General features: G+C 42.7%; 1 protein-coding gene across 1 annotated transcript in view; it reads right to left on the bottom strand.

Annotated features, from left to right (window-relative positions):
- SLC20A2 (solute carrier family 20 member 2) overlaps positions 1 to 17,364 on the bottom strand; it is a 100,651-nt gene that overhangs the window by 29,436 nt on the left and 53,851 nt on the right. Inside the window, 4 exon segments of the mRNA XM_038559927.1 lie at positions 2,712 to 2,808; positions 6,513 to 6,598; positions 7,893 to 8,033; positions 12,710 to 13,259. Of these exon segments, the coding sequence (XP_038415855.1) occupies positions 2,712 to 2,808; positions 6,513 to 6,598; positions 7,893 to 8,033; positions 12,710 to 12,998 (613 nt within the window). The 5' untranslated portion in view covers positions 12,999 to 13,259.

Below are 17,364 nucleotides of genomic sequence, written 5' to 3'. Positions count from 1 at the left end.
TATACTGTATGTTGGCAAATCAAACTACAATACAAAAATATACAAAAAAAAAATGTCTGTGCGTTCAAATGAGGGATATCTTCAAGATTCTTGTACAGATTTTTAAATATCCCTAATTAAAGAGGTAGCTACCCTCTTTACACTACCTACATACTAAATGTATACAAAAAACATAGAACCACGTTTTTAAATGTATTAGAAGTTGTTTTTTTTGTTTTTGTGGGGTTTTTTTTTGTTTTTTTTGTTTGTTTGTTTGTTTTTTTTTTTGAGAGATTGAGAGAGAACGCTCATGTGTATGAGCTGGGGGAGGGAGAGAATTCTGAGCAGGCTCCACGCCCAGTAAAGAGGCCACCGAGAAGCTTGATCTCATGGCACTGAGATTATGACCTGAGTCGAAATCAAGAGTCAGATGCTTAACCAACTGAGCCACTCAGGTGCCCCTATTAGAACCCATTTGCAAAGAGAGTGAAAAGAAGGGAAAGGATGTATTAAGGTTGGTGTATTTTCTTTTTTTAAGTAGGCTCCATGTGCAGCATGGACTGTCATTAATGGTGACATGAGGGGCCAGGTACTGTATACCAAGTGTGTCTCACCCGTGCTGTCATGTGTCACTATTGGCACCCTGCAGTGGGGCTGGACTAGGATTCTCCACCTTCCTAGGTAAAATGCCCTTGGAGACTCAGCATGGCCACTTTCTCAGAGGAGCTCAGGAAACCAAAAGGATTAATTCATGTGTAACTCAGCTCACTATGACTTAGCATTAATTTATATCATTTATTTCTTACAACCTCTCTATGAAGTATAGTTTAATTTTCTCTAGAATATTTGCTCCTCCAGTCTGATGATTCTTTCGGCAAATCTGCAGTAAAACTGCAGCAAATGATGTGGAAACAATAAAGAAGAGATGGAAAACATGAGGCCAAGTGCAGGAAAAGGGCAAATTTTAATAAATATCCCACAGCTGACTTCTGACATTCAGAAGGACCACTAAGAGCAAGAAGAATAGAGGGTAGAAAAAAACAAAATGGAGAAATAAAAATAAATCATCCTTATTTATACTGATTCTTATTTCTAGGACTTGGTATGACTAAGATACCCCCAGCCTCCTTGTCCAGTCCCTGAAATTACTAAGCCAAGAGGCGGCTGCTGACACTGGCTGAGCTTTTTGTTCGATTACCTTATGCTTTGGGAGCCAGCATGTAATTACGAACAAGACTTTGGAGGAGCAGGGAGACAGGAGACACACAGCGGCCCCACAGCAGCTCTCTGCCATCCTGGAGCTCTGGGGCCTGCCCAGCACTCGGTGGATGCTTTGGGACATTCAGGGTAGTGGGTTAACTTTGTGGGGTGGAGCTGTGCGCTCCCTGCCTCCAACTGTCGTATGTATTGAGGAGACAGCCTGTGACAAACACTCCCCAGTCCACGAATGACACAACCTTCAGGGCTACCAGGCTGCTGAGCCTACCGTTGCCATCCCTCTCTGGCTCTCCTTGTCCATGTGACCATCAGGTGACTGTTGGCTTTGCGCTTTCCATGGAACTGAAGGCAGCAAGATGCTCTACCCCAGGGCTCCCACCCAAAGCCTGGGAGTCCTGACCATGGGAATTTAAACCCTGAAGATCAACATTTTGAAAGCTGCAGAGATGCCAAAGCAGAAAGTTACATAATGTTATCATTCATTCAGAAGTAGGTTTTTTTATTTGCAGTACTCTGTACACAAACACAATTAGATAAGTCTAATAAAATCTGAGAGACATGGCCTTGACACCTAGTTTGAGGAATTAATAAGGCCATTTCCTCATTTGGGAAGAGGGCATGTCTCAATGGTCACGTGATATGCCATTTCTCTTTTGAACAAAAAGGGAGATTTTTGTCAGGCCTGTAACTGAATCTTAATCCATAAAGAACATTAACAAGAAGAAAAATACAAACGAATACAATGTAACGTATCTGCTGACTGCAGATATCTGCACAATAATGGGTATATTCAGGATCTCACTGTAGGCCACTACAAGGAGAAACAGGAGGAATCCTCTCTACCCAAACATGTATAGAAGTATTTAATGAGAATGCTCACTAATACCGAAATGTTTGCAACAGGAATACCATATTTGTTTTTCTTTAGCCATCCAAAATACAAAAGAAAACAACTTTTAACCCTAAAACCCCAAGCCTCTAAAACCTTATAAGAAAGAACAAAAGCCACCAGAATGGGAAGAAGAATTCTGAAAATAAAATCACCACTGGTTTCAGTATCTTAAAAAGGTGGAGGGTAGCTTCTACTCACTAGACCTTTTGGTCTGAAAATGCCAAAGAGTTTGGCATTAGTGCCACCAGCCACGTGAGAGCCTCCCCTGCATGGCACAGATGTGTGGAGGCTGCTGGTCTGGGGGCCCCCATGTCCCTCCCCAGACTCCTCTGCAGCTCAGGGGGGCACCCGGTGTTAGATCCTGTTCTGAGACTCAGCACAAGAAGGCTGCTACGGCTACACAGTGAGGCAAAAAGCAGAACGAGAATTTCAAATTTCTTTTTTTCACTTGAAAGTTTATTTGTTGCCTTTGTGCTCCCCCTGCATTACTACTCTTTGTACTACTCCATAATGGACATAGATAAGGCTTCTGACTGTCTGCCTACTGCAGTGCTGGTACCACTAACCAATGCTGTGAGGATACACCTTGCCTGCTGGATTGAAGCTTCCAATGGCTTCTTACCTGGCGCTCCTGTGTACATGATGGAAAACACGTTTATTGCTATTGTAGCAGCATAGAACACTGGGAGTGCCCGGAGGCCATTGGGAACAGGGTCCTCCTGTATGGTAATGAGATAAAGAGGAAGGTCAGAATTCAGAAAGCATCTGGAGCCAACACAGGCAAAATGCTATAAAACACTGTCAGAGACAGCCTTTCAAACAGCAGTGTGGACCAAAGGGCGGGCTGTGCCACTGCCATGTGATCTGTTGCACATCAGTGTAGGCTGTGTTTCCTACACAAACACTATTTCAAAGAGCACTATTATGGCCGGCAGACACGTTGAAATGCTAGAATCACATGAGCTGCTGTCAAATTTAGAAATAGAGAAGAAATCGCTTCTCGGCCTTTTGGCTAAGATCAAGTGTAGAAATAGAGAAGAAATGTGAGTTTAGGCCAGTCCCTGGGGACTGGAGCCCAGAGCTCAGCATCTACCTCAAAACCGGTGGTGCTTGCTACTCCTGCTAAGTTCAGGCTTGGCCCTGAAAATCCACTTGCAACCAGTATTTTGGAACTTGGCCCACAGAGTACACTTTAAGAGAGCCAAGTTACTTCAATACCACTGCATTACTATGAGATTTTACTTTGCTCTATTACATAATACATTTTAGCTCTATTAAAATGTATAAAGCAAATATATTACCATGTGCTGATTTTTAAGATCTTTTCATAAGGCATAGTATTTAACCTTCAACAACTGAAAGTTAAAAGAACTGTGGGTCCTTTGTCTAATAAAATATTTAGGGGTGCCTAGGTGACTCAGTCGGTTAAGTGTCTGCCTGTGGCTCAGCTCATGATCTCAGGGTCCTGGGATAGAGCCAGCATCCAGCGTCCAGCATCCCTCTCCCCGTTCAGCAGGGAGCCTGCTTCTCCCTCTCCCTCTGCCCCTCCCCCTGCTTGTTTTATCTTTCTCTCTCTCTCTCTCTCTTTCTCTCTCTCTCTCTGTCAAATGAATACATAAAATCTTTAAATAAGAAAACCATTTATTTACGACTTTAGGCTTCTGGCACATTCCCTAAACCTAATACTTCAACAAGAATGGTACCACATATGTTTTACACTAACTAACAGCTGAGAGAATATTTGAAATTGAGAGTTTTAAGCAGATCTACAGAAGATTCTTAAGAAAAATATGGACTGGGAATTCCTCAATACAGCACCAACACAAAGATGTCACTTGAATAATTAAAAAAAGGGACTAATTTCTAATAAGCATGTTAAGACACTGGTACATGTAGATGAGTCTGCCACCTACCCATGGGAGAATGAAATTTAAAGGTTGCTTGGGCTAAGGAGTAAGGATAAACAGAGACTGTCAAAGATTCCTACTGTCAAATGCAAACACGTATGGAAATCAAGTGTGTTAGCAGAACAATACAACCCATTAAGAACCTATTCTAGAATGTCTTAAGTAGCCATTGGCACTTGGCACTTGTTAAGAGGCTTTAGTTGAAAGTAATGAGATGTAAGGGCCAGTGTAGAGCATAATGAGGTATAAGGGCCAGTAAGAGCAGGTGAGTAAGTGATTCAACTGCAGGAAAGTCATAGCCAGACCAGTGGGGAAGAAGAAGAGCAGAAAGAAGAGCAGAAAGAAGAGCAGAAAGACGAACACAAAGAAGCCAGGATCCAGGGCAGGAGCTGCGGATGAGACACAGTGGTCTTCTAACCTGTCACATACCACATGACAAGAACCTAGGCCCCAAGACAAACGAAACACTTACAGGTGCTCAAATGTCTATGGCCCCTGGTTTCCAAAATGTTTTCTCAGGACAAGAGTTACTAAAGAAAGAGTCCCACCCAGCAACTTCTAAAGGTGTACAAGTGCTAAGTTTATGGGGTTTTTTTCATTGAATCACCTTATGTTTTCTCAAATAACTTATTCTTTTAAAAATATATATATATTTTATTGGGCACCTGGGTGGCTCAGTGGTTGAATATCTGCCTTTGGCTCAGGGTGTGATCCCAAGGTCCCAGGATCGAGTCTCGCATCAGGCTCCCCATAGGGAGCCTGCTTCTCCCTCTGCCTATGTCTCTGCCTCTCTCTCTGTGTCTCTCATGAATAAATAAATAAAATCTTTTAAAAATATATTTTATTTGAGAGAGAATGAGTGACAGAGCATGAATAGGGGTAGGGGAGGGGCAGAGGCAGACGGAGAAGCAGACTCCCTACTGAGCAGGGAGCCTGACGTGGGGCTTGATTCCAGAACCCCAGGATCACAGCCTCAGCCAAAGGCAGATGCTTAACCAACTAAGCCACCCAGGTGTCCCCCAAATAACTTCTTAAAACTCAAATGCCAATTGTCTCAAGACCTGACTTCTCTCCTCCCTCCTGTCTCCCTCTACTACCTCCTTCTTTCCCTCTCTCCCTTCCCTCCCTCCCTCCATCCATTGATCCATCCATCCATCATCTGCCTTCTTCCTTCCTTCCCTCCCACCCTCCCTCCATCCGTCATCTGCCACCTATCTAAGCATCCATTATTCCCTCTTAGATGCTCCACAAGTGTCTTCCCAAGCACAATGCTGATCACTGGAATACCAAAGTACACAGGACAGTCATGGTTCTGCTCTTACATATCTTATAGTTGGATGGCAACCAGGCCACCATGCAAGAAATAAAACGCCACACAGCACAACAGTGCCCTGGTGAGAAAGCACTGACCATTGCAGAAGCATGAGAGAAGTAAAGCAACCAGAATCGTGTGGAAAAAGAAAGGCTTTCAAGGAAGTGGCCTGTGAAGGCTGAGTAGAGCAAGAGTTTGCCGTGCAAGGATGGGTTCCAGGCAAAAAAGTCAGGAAAGTGAAGTCAAGCAGGCAAGAGAGGGTGGCACCTTCCAAGATGTAAATAAATATTAGTATGGAGAAATCCCAAGAGAAGGAATGTAGCTTTGTACAAATCCAAGAGAAGGAGCCCTCCAACAGACTGCGAGGCAGTGCCAAGGGTAAACAGCGGTAACTCCACAAGAGGATCCAGTTGGAGGAAGGCCTGTCCCCCAGAAACTCAGTGTGTGCCAGGACACAGCCATCAGGGCATGCTTTAGGGTGCAGGAGATACTGAGACAAACCCTTAAGGGTCAGAAAAATACAATCAGGTTTTTTCCCTAGAATAGGGATTTCAGTAATTTCTAATTTCAATCTCATTTCATTTTTGATAAAATGTACCCCCAATAGGTATGTTTTCTTCTTTTTATCCTTTCCTCAGGAGAGAAAGTCAGTATTTCAAGTTTGCTTTCTCCATTCAAATATAGAAAACACTTTATATTTGGGAAAAGAAGTTTTCCAGTTGTGTTTCATGAAAGTCTACTTCAAAATCCTTACACTATCACATTGTGTTCTGTTGAACATTCAGGAAATAATTACTCTTCCTTTTTTCAGGTCTGTGTGCAATGCCTGGGAGAGCTGACTAAGGAGATCACAGGGCATGAAATACTATTTACAATGCTGCTTCCTGAGGGAGCCCCTGGGTACTCTACCTCAACTCATTGGACCTGCTTCATTATTTTTTTTAAATAAGAATTTACTTTTAAGTAATCTCTACACCAAACGTGGGGCTCAAACCCATAACCTCAACATAAAGCATCACACGTTCTATGGACTGAGCTGGACAAGCACCCCTTTCTGCCTACTTTAAAATAAAGTCTAATTCGACTGCAGGGTGCCATGCCTTAATGTAAAAATACTATCATTCCTCTGACTCCCTACTAATTTCTATTGGATATAACTAAAATCAGTTTTAAAACTTAATAAAAACCTAAGAGCCTCACTTACCTTCTTTAAGATGAAAATTCTGATCAGTACAAACAGCACGCCAGACATGAAACCAGACAACAGTGGAGATATAAACCAAGAAGCAACTGAATAATTAAAAAAAAATCTAATGAATGTTAAAATTCTAAATAACTCAAGTCATAGTTATACAATATAATGATAGCCCACATACAGTACATACATTAATAAATATTCCTGGAATTATTCACCTTAACTCAGAACCTAATAAACCCTACTTCCCTGGCAGGGCTGACCTTCACACACAAACACAGACTTCCAGTGAGCACACTCCCAGCACACAGTCAAGTAAGGGATCCCTGGGCCTGGTCTCAGAAGACAGACTCTTGTGAATGCCATAGCGCCCATTCTGTCTGTCGTTCTTACCCATCCATATGGAGAGCTGGTCCTTGCTCCAACAGTAAAGGTTATTTAAAAGGTGAGCCACTTTCCATTTCATTTTCCTAGGTCAGCCTGGTACTACCCTCCTATGGCCCAGTTCCCATCTCTGGCTGCATACTGGAAATATCTGGGGGAGTTTTCAAACACCAGTTATGCTCTGGTTCTAACCCCAGAATTCTGATTTAAGAGGTTTGGTTCTGGGCATTGATATTTTTAAATTGCTGCTCCAGAATTGAGAGACATTATTTTAGAAGCCTCCTGGGATCTAAAGTGATTTTCCTGGCCATCTGTGTCCCTGGCTTGGTAGGTCAGGGATGCAGGGACATGTTTCACCTAGAGCTCCTGAGGTCATTGTGATTCTTATATGGATGAGGAGCCCAGAGGATGGAGATGGGGTGAGAGAATGCTATTCAGAATGGGTGGGTCTGTACATAGGGGGCTGAATGGATTTCCCTCTTGCTAAAAGCCAGAGCCAGGAGACAGATGTTTAGACCAGTCAGACTAGTCCTTGGGTGCAACCTACAACTTAGGGCTAGAGTGTCTCCTATGAGGGGGCAGACTCAGGAGACCTCTTGAATGCAATGAGGTAAGTAAGCCTGGGCATGCTCCAAGGTTTCCCCATGACCACCAACTCTGCTTCCTGGACACAGAAGGTATCTTCTTCACCACAGTCTACCTAGTTTTTCTGACTACGGACTGATTTCAATCAATAAATTTCTTTTCTGTCTGGGAACAACAGGTAGATACTACTTTTCAAAGCCAGATGACATCTGAAAAGAGTAGTGTTGAGAAACTAACACACAGAAGTTCACAATCTCCTTTGGCAGAAATCTGAGGGGAAAATGTGTTACCAACATAGATCTTGTTTTTTAAACCTTAACATCTGAAGGGAAAAATACATTATAATGGTGATTTTTTAATAAGACTTACTCTAGAGAATGTAAACTTTGCTTCTGACAGGTAAAAGAAAATGGCAATTACCAATCTTGACGAGTTCCATCCACTGCACACCTTGTGTACCAATCGCAACAAGTGAGAATCCTATAGTAGAACCAACAATGCAATGAGTTCCTGAAATTGGAAGTCTCAGGAAGGATGCAATCAGCTGCCAAACAGCTGAACCTACAGGTTGAAAGATTGGGGGGGAAAAAAAAGGTCAGATATAGAATACAGTATGTCAAACAGCCACAAAGGGAAGAAATTCAAATTTCTGTTTTCCATAACAATATCTACCTAGGGTTGATTTTTTTATGGATTATTTCTTTACAGAGTGCTAAAGTCCTGACAAAAAGTCACTCACTTAACTTTAGTCAAAGGAACATTCTTCAACACTGAAAGGATAAAGATGACTTCTTGAAAGTGTTTAAAGAAAAGTCTATTGACGCCAGTTATTAACTGCCTTTGTCACATTTAAGTATGGGTGCTTGACGATGAACTTGTTCTGATGTGAAGTGTGGCCAAGGCCCAGCAAGAGATTACAGACTCTAGTGAACACAAAGAAGTAAGAAAGGCTGTGTACTGGAGATTTCCCTGTCGTTATGCCTATAGTCACAGAACGAGCAGGGCTAGACACTGGCCATGTCCTATTAGTCTATAAGAGAGACTGCAATATACAAGCAGTGAATAATTACATTGTACTCCTGAAACTAACAGAGTGTCACATGCCAACTACACCTTGATAGAAAGAGAGAGTGTGTAATTCCACATTGCTTTTTGTATTTCTGCCTCTCCTAGGATAAATCACAATGAAACTGAACCCACAGGTGGGCATCTGCTCTCAGGCCCTGGCCAGAATGCCAGGCATTTCCTTTGTATGCTTCCTTGAGTCTTCTAATTCTTACCAGTTAAGAAGATCCTTAGCTTTGGCTTTGTGTCCTTTTACCTCAATTTCACCTCCTTTTCCAGGCTTACTGTTTTTCTAGGCTACAGTTCACTCCAGATATTTTCATAAGCAGATCAAATTTTGCAGGGCGTATTAAAAGCATCAGCTGGGCGAGATCACTTTCAGAAACAGTTGTTGACAAGCTTATATAGAACTGTAAGGGAACAAAGGGCTTGGCTGATAAGCAGGGCACGTTATTAATCCCAAATGTTAATTCTGGGAATCTCGTTGCTTGGCAGCAGCACTTTTAAGCAGATCCCTGGCATTTTCTTCAAAAACATCTGAGTTACAGAGGATCATTACTAGCTGTAGAGGCCCTAGTTTGTACAGGAATGCTGACAACTGCTCCGTGAGAGCTGGGCATGCCCACCCGTGAGCCAAACGAGGCTCGGACCCTGTGTGTGTCTCTCTGCAAGTATGTGCTGGGAGGAGGGGCCAGCCTCGTGCTGCCAAACTGGTGACAGGCTTTGTGGCAGCAGCCAGGCCTCCCCCTGGACAATTCCTTAAGCCTTCACATCTAAGCCCTGAGCTCCTGAGTGACTGACTAGCTCGTTTTAAAAATAGAGCCAGAGTTTGGAGCATGTTACGTGGCACAGAACTGTAACTTGAAAAACAAACTTTATGATTTCTATTCTTACAAAATTAAAATAATCTAATGATGTTAACAGAATAGTATAAATTCACCCACATGAATTCAGACCATGAGCTTTTCCTTCCTGAAAGCTGCTATCCCTTCTCTGGCAGACTTTATAACATATGCCCTGGAGCAGCAGGGTTTGTAAGGAAAGGTCGGGAGGACAGGGCTGCCAGGCCAGGAAGGGGGCCAGTGGGCAAAAGGGGAGGGACAGAGGAAAGGAGGAGAAGGAGGAGGCAGGTATTTGCAGGGTGCCTGGCAAAGTCAGAGTGCGGTGAGGCCTCCTAAGCCTTGGGAATTTCTGAAGGCCAATGGGATTACGTTAATGTTAAGAAAAACAGTGAGAAAAAAGATAGAGATATTTTAACTTAAGGTAATGATATCTTATAAAGAGGAAGGGATTAAGTATGGAATAAGGGTGTAAGACAAAACCTAGGGAAAATAGGGGGAAGGTGGGCATCTCTGAGGCAATAATCCTGGGAAGATGGGAGCCTGGCAGGACACAGGTGCAGGGGCCTCCTGGAAGCAGAGGGGCAGTATGTGGGCTCTCAGTGCAGAGAAGGCTCGGCAGTTAGGGGCGCTTTGTAGTTTGGTTCAAGGAGATGGCTTGTTCACACTATTGTGGGTATTGCTGTGAGAAGATGGTGAGTTCTGAATTCTCAGTAGATTTTTTGAATCACTGGTGGTTTCTTACTAAGTGGACTGGCTATTCCTTTAGGGCTGAGCTTAGTTTTCAAAAGGGAACTTGTTCTGGAAGGTTAGCTGGCATAAATAATTTCTTCCACCCAACCAACCCAATGCTACCACAACTCCATCAAAGCACAGAGATCCAAGGGCTTGGGGAGACATTTCTAAAGAAAAGAAAAACCAGAATAGAATAAAGGGACAGGCGGAGAAAAATAGAAGAAATGGATATTGAATTTAGAAGAGGGAGAAGGGGACACTCAGGCATCGGAAAAGAATCAGCTTTGGTTCTGGCCAATAATAATTATACCATAATCTTAAATTAACAAAGCTCTCATCTCCAGGGATCCCAATTTTAAAAATCTAGGTAACGTACACAAATTCCCAACAAAACTGGCTTTGAGATTCATCTACCCACACATCAAAAGAGAAAGAAAGAAAAAAAAGAAAGACTAAAAGAAAGAAACCAAAGCAAACAAAATCAAGTTATTCAAGTGAAACCTCAAATTGCTTTGGTTAACCTAAATTCTAGTTGAGGTAAGTATTTTTCATTCTTTCAGTGAAGAGCCAAAGGCCAGGAGTGGGAGAACTGAAAAACTGGACAAGTCAGACTGCCCACACAAAAAGTGAGGAGTGACATGAAGCTCTCAACTCACAAGGCTTTCTGCCTAAGCTGGGGCCTCTGTGTGGCCTCACTAACAAATCTCTTTGATAAACACAACCATTCTGGGGTGCCTGGGTGGCTCAGCTGGTTAAGCATCTGCCTTTAGCTCAAGTCAGGATCTCAGGGTCCTGGGATCGAGTCCCACACACATCAGGTTCCCTGCTTAGCAGGGAGCCTGCTTCTCCCTCAGCCTCTCTCCCCCAGCTTGTGCTCTCTTTCTCACTCACACTCTAATTAATTAATATATAAATATATGTGTGTGTATATATATATACATATGTGTATACACACACACACACACACACACACATATTTAAAAAAAAACCCACAACCATTCCTCAGAAGTTTGATCCAATGAAAGGAGAAGTTGCTATGAAGATTTAATTTTCTAAGTGCTTTTCTTTATCTCTCCCCTACTTCAATATTTTTTGCCCATATCGTTCTGACTGGAGAAATCTTAATTTCAGCTCAGTATGATTAAATCTTAGACACCTATCACGACAACCAAAGGTGATTTTTACAAATAATTGTAATTTTTCTAAGGGAAATTTCACTTTTACTGGACTATGATGAGAAACAGGTATCCCATGAAGCAAAGTCAAATTCAATCACTGTAAGAGCTGTTGAAATTAAAGCAATTGTGAACCTTACGTCTTTAAAACAAAATGTTGAGAAACAGGAACTCCTGAGCATGTATCACCAGCATACTGTGCTCAGTATTTAATACCTTAGAACATCGGTACTGGATATGCATCAAACACCTCAACAACTTCTCTAACTTGCGGTCACCATCTTACACTTGGCAAACAATGTCCACATTCTGGGTGCTTCAGCAATACCAGTAATAGTAAATAACTAGGGGCCTTGGAATGTGGCTGTGTTCCTGATACACCAGCATCTTACCTCCCAACGCAGGACTCTTCCTACAAAGGATAAGTCCTATTGAGAGCAGAAGGTGGTAGGATTCCTCTCTAACCCTCTTCTCCCTAACCACATTATCCATAGAGATCAGCTGTCTGCTGGAACATCAGGTCTACCTAGAGGCAAGCAGAGAAAGAGTCCAGTCAGCAGCACTTAAGCGTCCTTGCCCGGATCTTGTTTCCAGCAGCAGCAAGGGCAGTAAGGGAAGTGCCTTCATGTTGATGGTCACCTTGGCCAATGGAGAAATCACACTGTCTGGACAGTCTGCTTATTAACAAATTTCACTGCTCTCAACATTTCTCTCTCATCTAGACAACTTGAAACTACCAATATAAGGTCATACTCTAAACACGTTAGTGATACACAAATGGTTTTCTGGCCAGAGAACAAAACAAACAACCCAAGTGGGGCTCCCAGAGGTAGAATCAGAAAATCAAAACAAAAGCCAACAAAAGGATTACAAATAACATAGAAGACTAGGTTTCCTGAAACACAAGCACTTGAAATTCATTTGGTAACTGCTGAAAAACTTAAACTGATATAAAACTTTTCAATAAATACTGGTTTTTGGCACCTACATTTTCAAAACATTGCATCCTAACTGATGAAAAATCTACAGAAAAATAGAAATCAACTATCGAGGATATCTTATAAGTCAACCTTACAAACACGTTCACTGAGACCCGTTATTTCTTTAATAACTCTCAAACCACTTTAAAATGGCAGTTATTATATAAGTACCTTTGTCTGTACTTTATAAAAAGTACTCTTAGCCAAATCAATTTTAACACCAAAGTTTGCCAAAAATTTGAGAAAGTGTTTGCTTGATATTTGGATGCTAGAAAAAAAATAAAATTAAAATGCAGAAAGCAAAAATAAAATGTAGTAAATATGAAACATCAAGCCAGTTTGAAGTTAAAGCAAAAGTCACACTTATGGACATGACAGAAGTATTGTAGGGAAGTAGGCCAGTGGACACATTTCCCATTGATGGAAAGAATAATGTTACTTACCAACCATTGCACTAACTTCCCCAGCCATGAGTGTTTCTACTGTCTCGTTGTATAGGTTCACATCAATGATACCTTTTCGAATAGTTTCTCCTACTTTGGCTCCCAATAACACTGAACCGGTAGTTTCAAATATTGAAGCCAAAATGCAGGCCTGCCTCAAGGTCACTACGCCAGAGCCCACAGCAGTACCGAATGAATTGGCAACATCATTTGCACCAACAGAAAACGCCAAGATAAAAGCTATGATAAAACCCAAAATGACCATCCACAAATACTCGTCCATGGCCATTTTGGAAAGTGGGCTCTGGGTACTTTTCTTTTGCAGAAATAGTTTAAATAAACAAAGCTTGAGGTGATAAACGTCGTAAGGCCGAGAGTTCTTGTAAACAGTGAGTTTGCTCTGGAAAGTGCTGGACAATGTTAGAGCCTGAACAAACTGCTAACTGCTGGTTTTCATACTGTCAGTACAGTTCATTTGGTTGTGTTCAGTCAGCGGGAAAACACATTCCATATTTTTCCTCCCAATCTGGGAAAGCTGTGATGTCTCCTCCTATAACAGAAAAGAAAACAAAAGAAATCAATTATCCTAAGCAACCTGTAACAGTTTGTTCTTTCAGAAATAAATGTTTTAAGCCTACTAATGGGATCTAACTTTGGCATGTGACAGATCTAACCATAAAGCAACTCTAGGAAGATTATAATTAGGTTAACTGCCCACCCACCCCCACCCCCACCAAAAAAAGCTGGTCTCTAGAATATCAGAAGTTGAAGTAGGCTTTATAATTACAGGCTGACAACAAGCCTTAATAGGATATGACTTTATGCAATCTGAAAAATACACTTGGCCATTATTTTCAGATAGAAAAAAAAATGCTTCAAATGGGCAAAAGTAAAGAAATGAGAAATTCAGTTACAGACTTTTTTCAAATATGTGGAAGTTCCTTAATTTCTTGGACCAGTGATGACCAAATATGATTCTGTGACACCACAGAGTATGGCTAATGATCCACCTGCACATTTACAGATAAAGAATGTACAATTTAGGAGCACACCATGCAGGTGTCTGAAAGAAAGCTTATTGATTCTAGTATAAAGTGACTTATCCAGAGGGTGACAAAGGTGGAAACTGAAGGCTCACATAGAAGGAACACGGAAAGCTGCCACATTCTATTGAAACATAATTCGGATCATGTCACTCTTCCATGACTACCCATACCTCACTCAGAGGGAAGGCTAGAGGCTCACCAGGCTGGGAAGACCCTCCAAGGTCCCCTGAGAGCTATGCCCCAGCCCACTGTCCTCAGCTCTTATTCCTCCTTCCTTCATAGGCTCCTGCTATTCCTTGAAAACACCAAGAGCTCTCACCTCTGGGCCTTTGCACCTGCTGATCCTTATGCCAGAGAAAATCTCCCCGACAGCTGTGTAGCTACTCCTTATGCTATTTAGGTCTCTGCTCAAATGTCACCATCAGAGAGGCCTTCCCTGACCTCGTGAAAGAGCAGCCCCTTCTCCTATGCCATTATCCATCCTTCTCACGCTACTTTATGTCCGTTCTACTTGTCACTGCATTCATTCATTCATTCATTCATTCATTCTTGTCTGTCTCCTTTCAGGAGGGCACAGGGACGTTGTTGGATTCACTGCTCTATCTGTAGGATATAGAATAGTGCCTGGCATGTGGGAAGCCCTAATCAATTTGATGAATACACGAGAAGAAAAGCTATTAAACATGTAGAAAAGTCTGCCAAACTAAAGAAGTGATGTCATAAAATTAATATATCCATGAAGTAAAAATGTCACTAGAAGCTTTGGAACTGTGGTATTCTATTATTATATAGTCAAGGTACCAAGTCTATATTTTCTTTGAATGGTATTAGGCATAGAGAATGGTGCCTACCACAGTGTGGTTCTTCATAGATGTTTAGTGATTTAAACTGGATAAATTAGGCTCATAAGCCATGTCAGAGACCATATAATGATCAATCGACATTAAGAATATTCAGGGGGAAAAACAGGACACCAAATTTTATGTACCTTGTGATTATGGTGATGTTAAATTACATATAAAAAGAGGGGCAAGTAATACACTAAGATCAGAAAAATGGCTAAGTTTGAGTGGTAGTATTATAGATACTTTCTATCTTTCTAGAGATAGGAAGCTTGTTCTGACCCTCCTTCACATTCTGACCCTTTTCAGAAAAGCCTTCACAGGATAGAGAAGAGAACCAAGGCATTAGCTGGAAGTTCTAAATGCCGTTGCTGAGGAGGAGAGGGGGCATTGCCATGCGATGCCTTTCTACCAAAAACTTTCTTTCTACCAAAAACTGTAAACTGGGTTGCCTGCTTTTCAAATCAAAATAGTATATAATAAATCCATAAGCACATACTGAGAGCCATCTATACATGCAATGCTATAGGCATATAATGAAACAGTAAACATATGCTGATAGATTTTACCATGTGTTAAGATTTGAAGCCTATATAATTCTGGAGATTTAGATACCATCTGAGACAAATGAAAAGACCATCCTAGAACCAAAGGAGAATATTCGACTAAAAAGAGTATTTTATTGACATCATGGACACATTAAAACTAGAAGTGAAAATACAAACTAGAAATATTTAGGATTTATATTATCTAATCCTAAAATAGACTTCTTGATGAAATCTTGTTTGTCAGGTAAGCCTGCCAACAGGACAAACAAGGACATTCAACGAGTATTTACCGAGAAGCTCCCTTGTGTCAGTCACTGGGAACAGGACCACAGTGGAAATGGATGTGGGGCCTGCTGTTCCATAAGGACAACAGATGCTGATCACAGAAACTCACAAATGGATAAGACTCAGCTGTGGCAGAAGGTGTCAGGGCCAGGACAGGGCCAGGTGGGGCCTGGCAGGGCCACCTGTGGGATGGGGGTTACATCGAGGCAGTGTCCATGTGGGAAGGGGTGGCATGGGGTGGACAGACAGGTCTGTGAGCTGAGGTGGTCCCTGCTGCAGGTCGTGGCCACCCCGTGGACAGGCAGGTGCCCACAAGATCAGACCTCTACCCTGGGCAGGTAGACAGGTGGGTGCCCACACGGTCAGACCTCCATCCTGGACAGGTTCCCCGGCCATGGACAGGAAGGTGCCCACATGATCAGATCTCCACCCTGGACAAGTCCCCCAGTCACAGACAGGTGGGTGCCCACACGATCAGACCTCCACCCTGGACAAGTCCCCTAGCCACAGACAGGTGGATGCCCACACAATCAGACCTCCACCCTGGACAGGTCCCCCAGCCACCAGGTGCAGAATGGGAGGAACATGAGCAGAGTGCGCTGTGACAGAGGCCAGGCTGCCACAGAGCTTGGGCATGACCCATGGAGGCCCCAGCGAGGCCTGGCCTGGCACCCATGGAGGAGAAAGGACACTTACAGAGGCGTCAGTGGCTCAAGTCCTGGGTGCGGGGACTGAAAGACACAGATGGTCACTGACTCACAGAACTGGGCTGAAAAACAGCCGAGTAGGATTTTAATGTTTTCTCTTTTGCACTGTTTCTAGTTTTATTATTTTATTTATTTATTTGGCAGGAAGAAAGAAAGAGAGAGAGAGAGCACATGGCAGGCAGAGAGGGAGAAGCAGACCCACTGAGCAGGGAGCCCAATGCAAGGCTTGACCCCGGGACCTGGGATCATGACCTCAGCCGAAGGCAGACGCTTAACCGACTGAGCCACCCGTGTGCCCCTCTCATTTTGTTTTTATACGTTAGGGCGAGGTTTGCCCTCAGGTTCACTCCGGAACAGGCTGAGCACAGAGGTAAAGTACAGGAGCATCAAAGCAGGTATGTCCTCAGCCCGATGTGGCTTGGGGAAGCTTTTATTTTAATAAAAAAAAAAATTATGAGAGAGAGAACTATCTATCTGGAAGGAAGAAAAACATTACATCCCTCCCTCAAGCCAAAATAAATTGAAGACAGAAATGTAAAAACTAAAACCTGAAGAAAATAAGAAAAGCACAGGTGAATATATACTTAATATTGGGATGGGGGAGCCTGGACCTAATACTGAAGAATCACCAGCTCATTTGCGTTCATAGAAATCATGTAGCTGGGAGACGGAAAGGCCTGATGTGGGGAGACATCGCATGGCAATGCCCCCTCTCCTCCTCAGCAACAGCATTTAGAACTTCCAGCTAATGCCTTGGTTCTCTTCTCTCTCCTGTGAAGGCTTTTCTGAAAAGGGTCAGAATGTGAAGGAGGGTCAGAACAAGCTTCCTAACGCTCTCTTCCTTCCCCTGGTATGAAAGCCCCCATATGGCTGTGATTTACAGGACTGAACGTTCCAAAACATTGTCCAATTTTCAAATGCCACCGACCCCTTCGTTTGAGGAACAGAGTATCTTAGAATGTTTTGAATCATTGGAGGAGGTACTGAGGGGTTTCGTAAGTTCTACCTCCCAAACCTGTGATGTTAACAAAATCCTTACTCTCTTTTCTTGGTGCCCTCCATGTCTTCTGAGCAAGCTTCTCAACTCTGAGTCCCGCCCACCATCACTTCTGTCCCTTAACCTCTGAACCAGCCCTGCTTCCTTCACCAGGTCCAGTGAACAAACTGGCAGGACTCCCAAGTGTTTATAGATTCTCTCTCTAGAATTTCCTCTGTGAGCATCTGCTT

Source organism: Canis lupus, chromosome 16 (assembly GCF_011100685.1).
Source record: "Canis lupus familiaris isolate Mischka breed German Shepherd chromosome 16, alternate assembly UU_Cfam_GSD_1.0, whole genome shotgun sequence".
In the NCBI taxonomy this organism is placed as follows: Eukaryota; Metazoa; Chordata; class Mammalia; order Carnivora; family Canidae; genus Canis; species Canis lupus.
The sequence above is the reverse complement of the archived record's forward strand: the minus strand, read 5'-3'. Positions and strand labels throughout refer to the sequence as shown.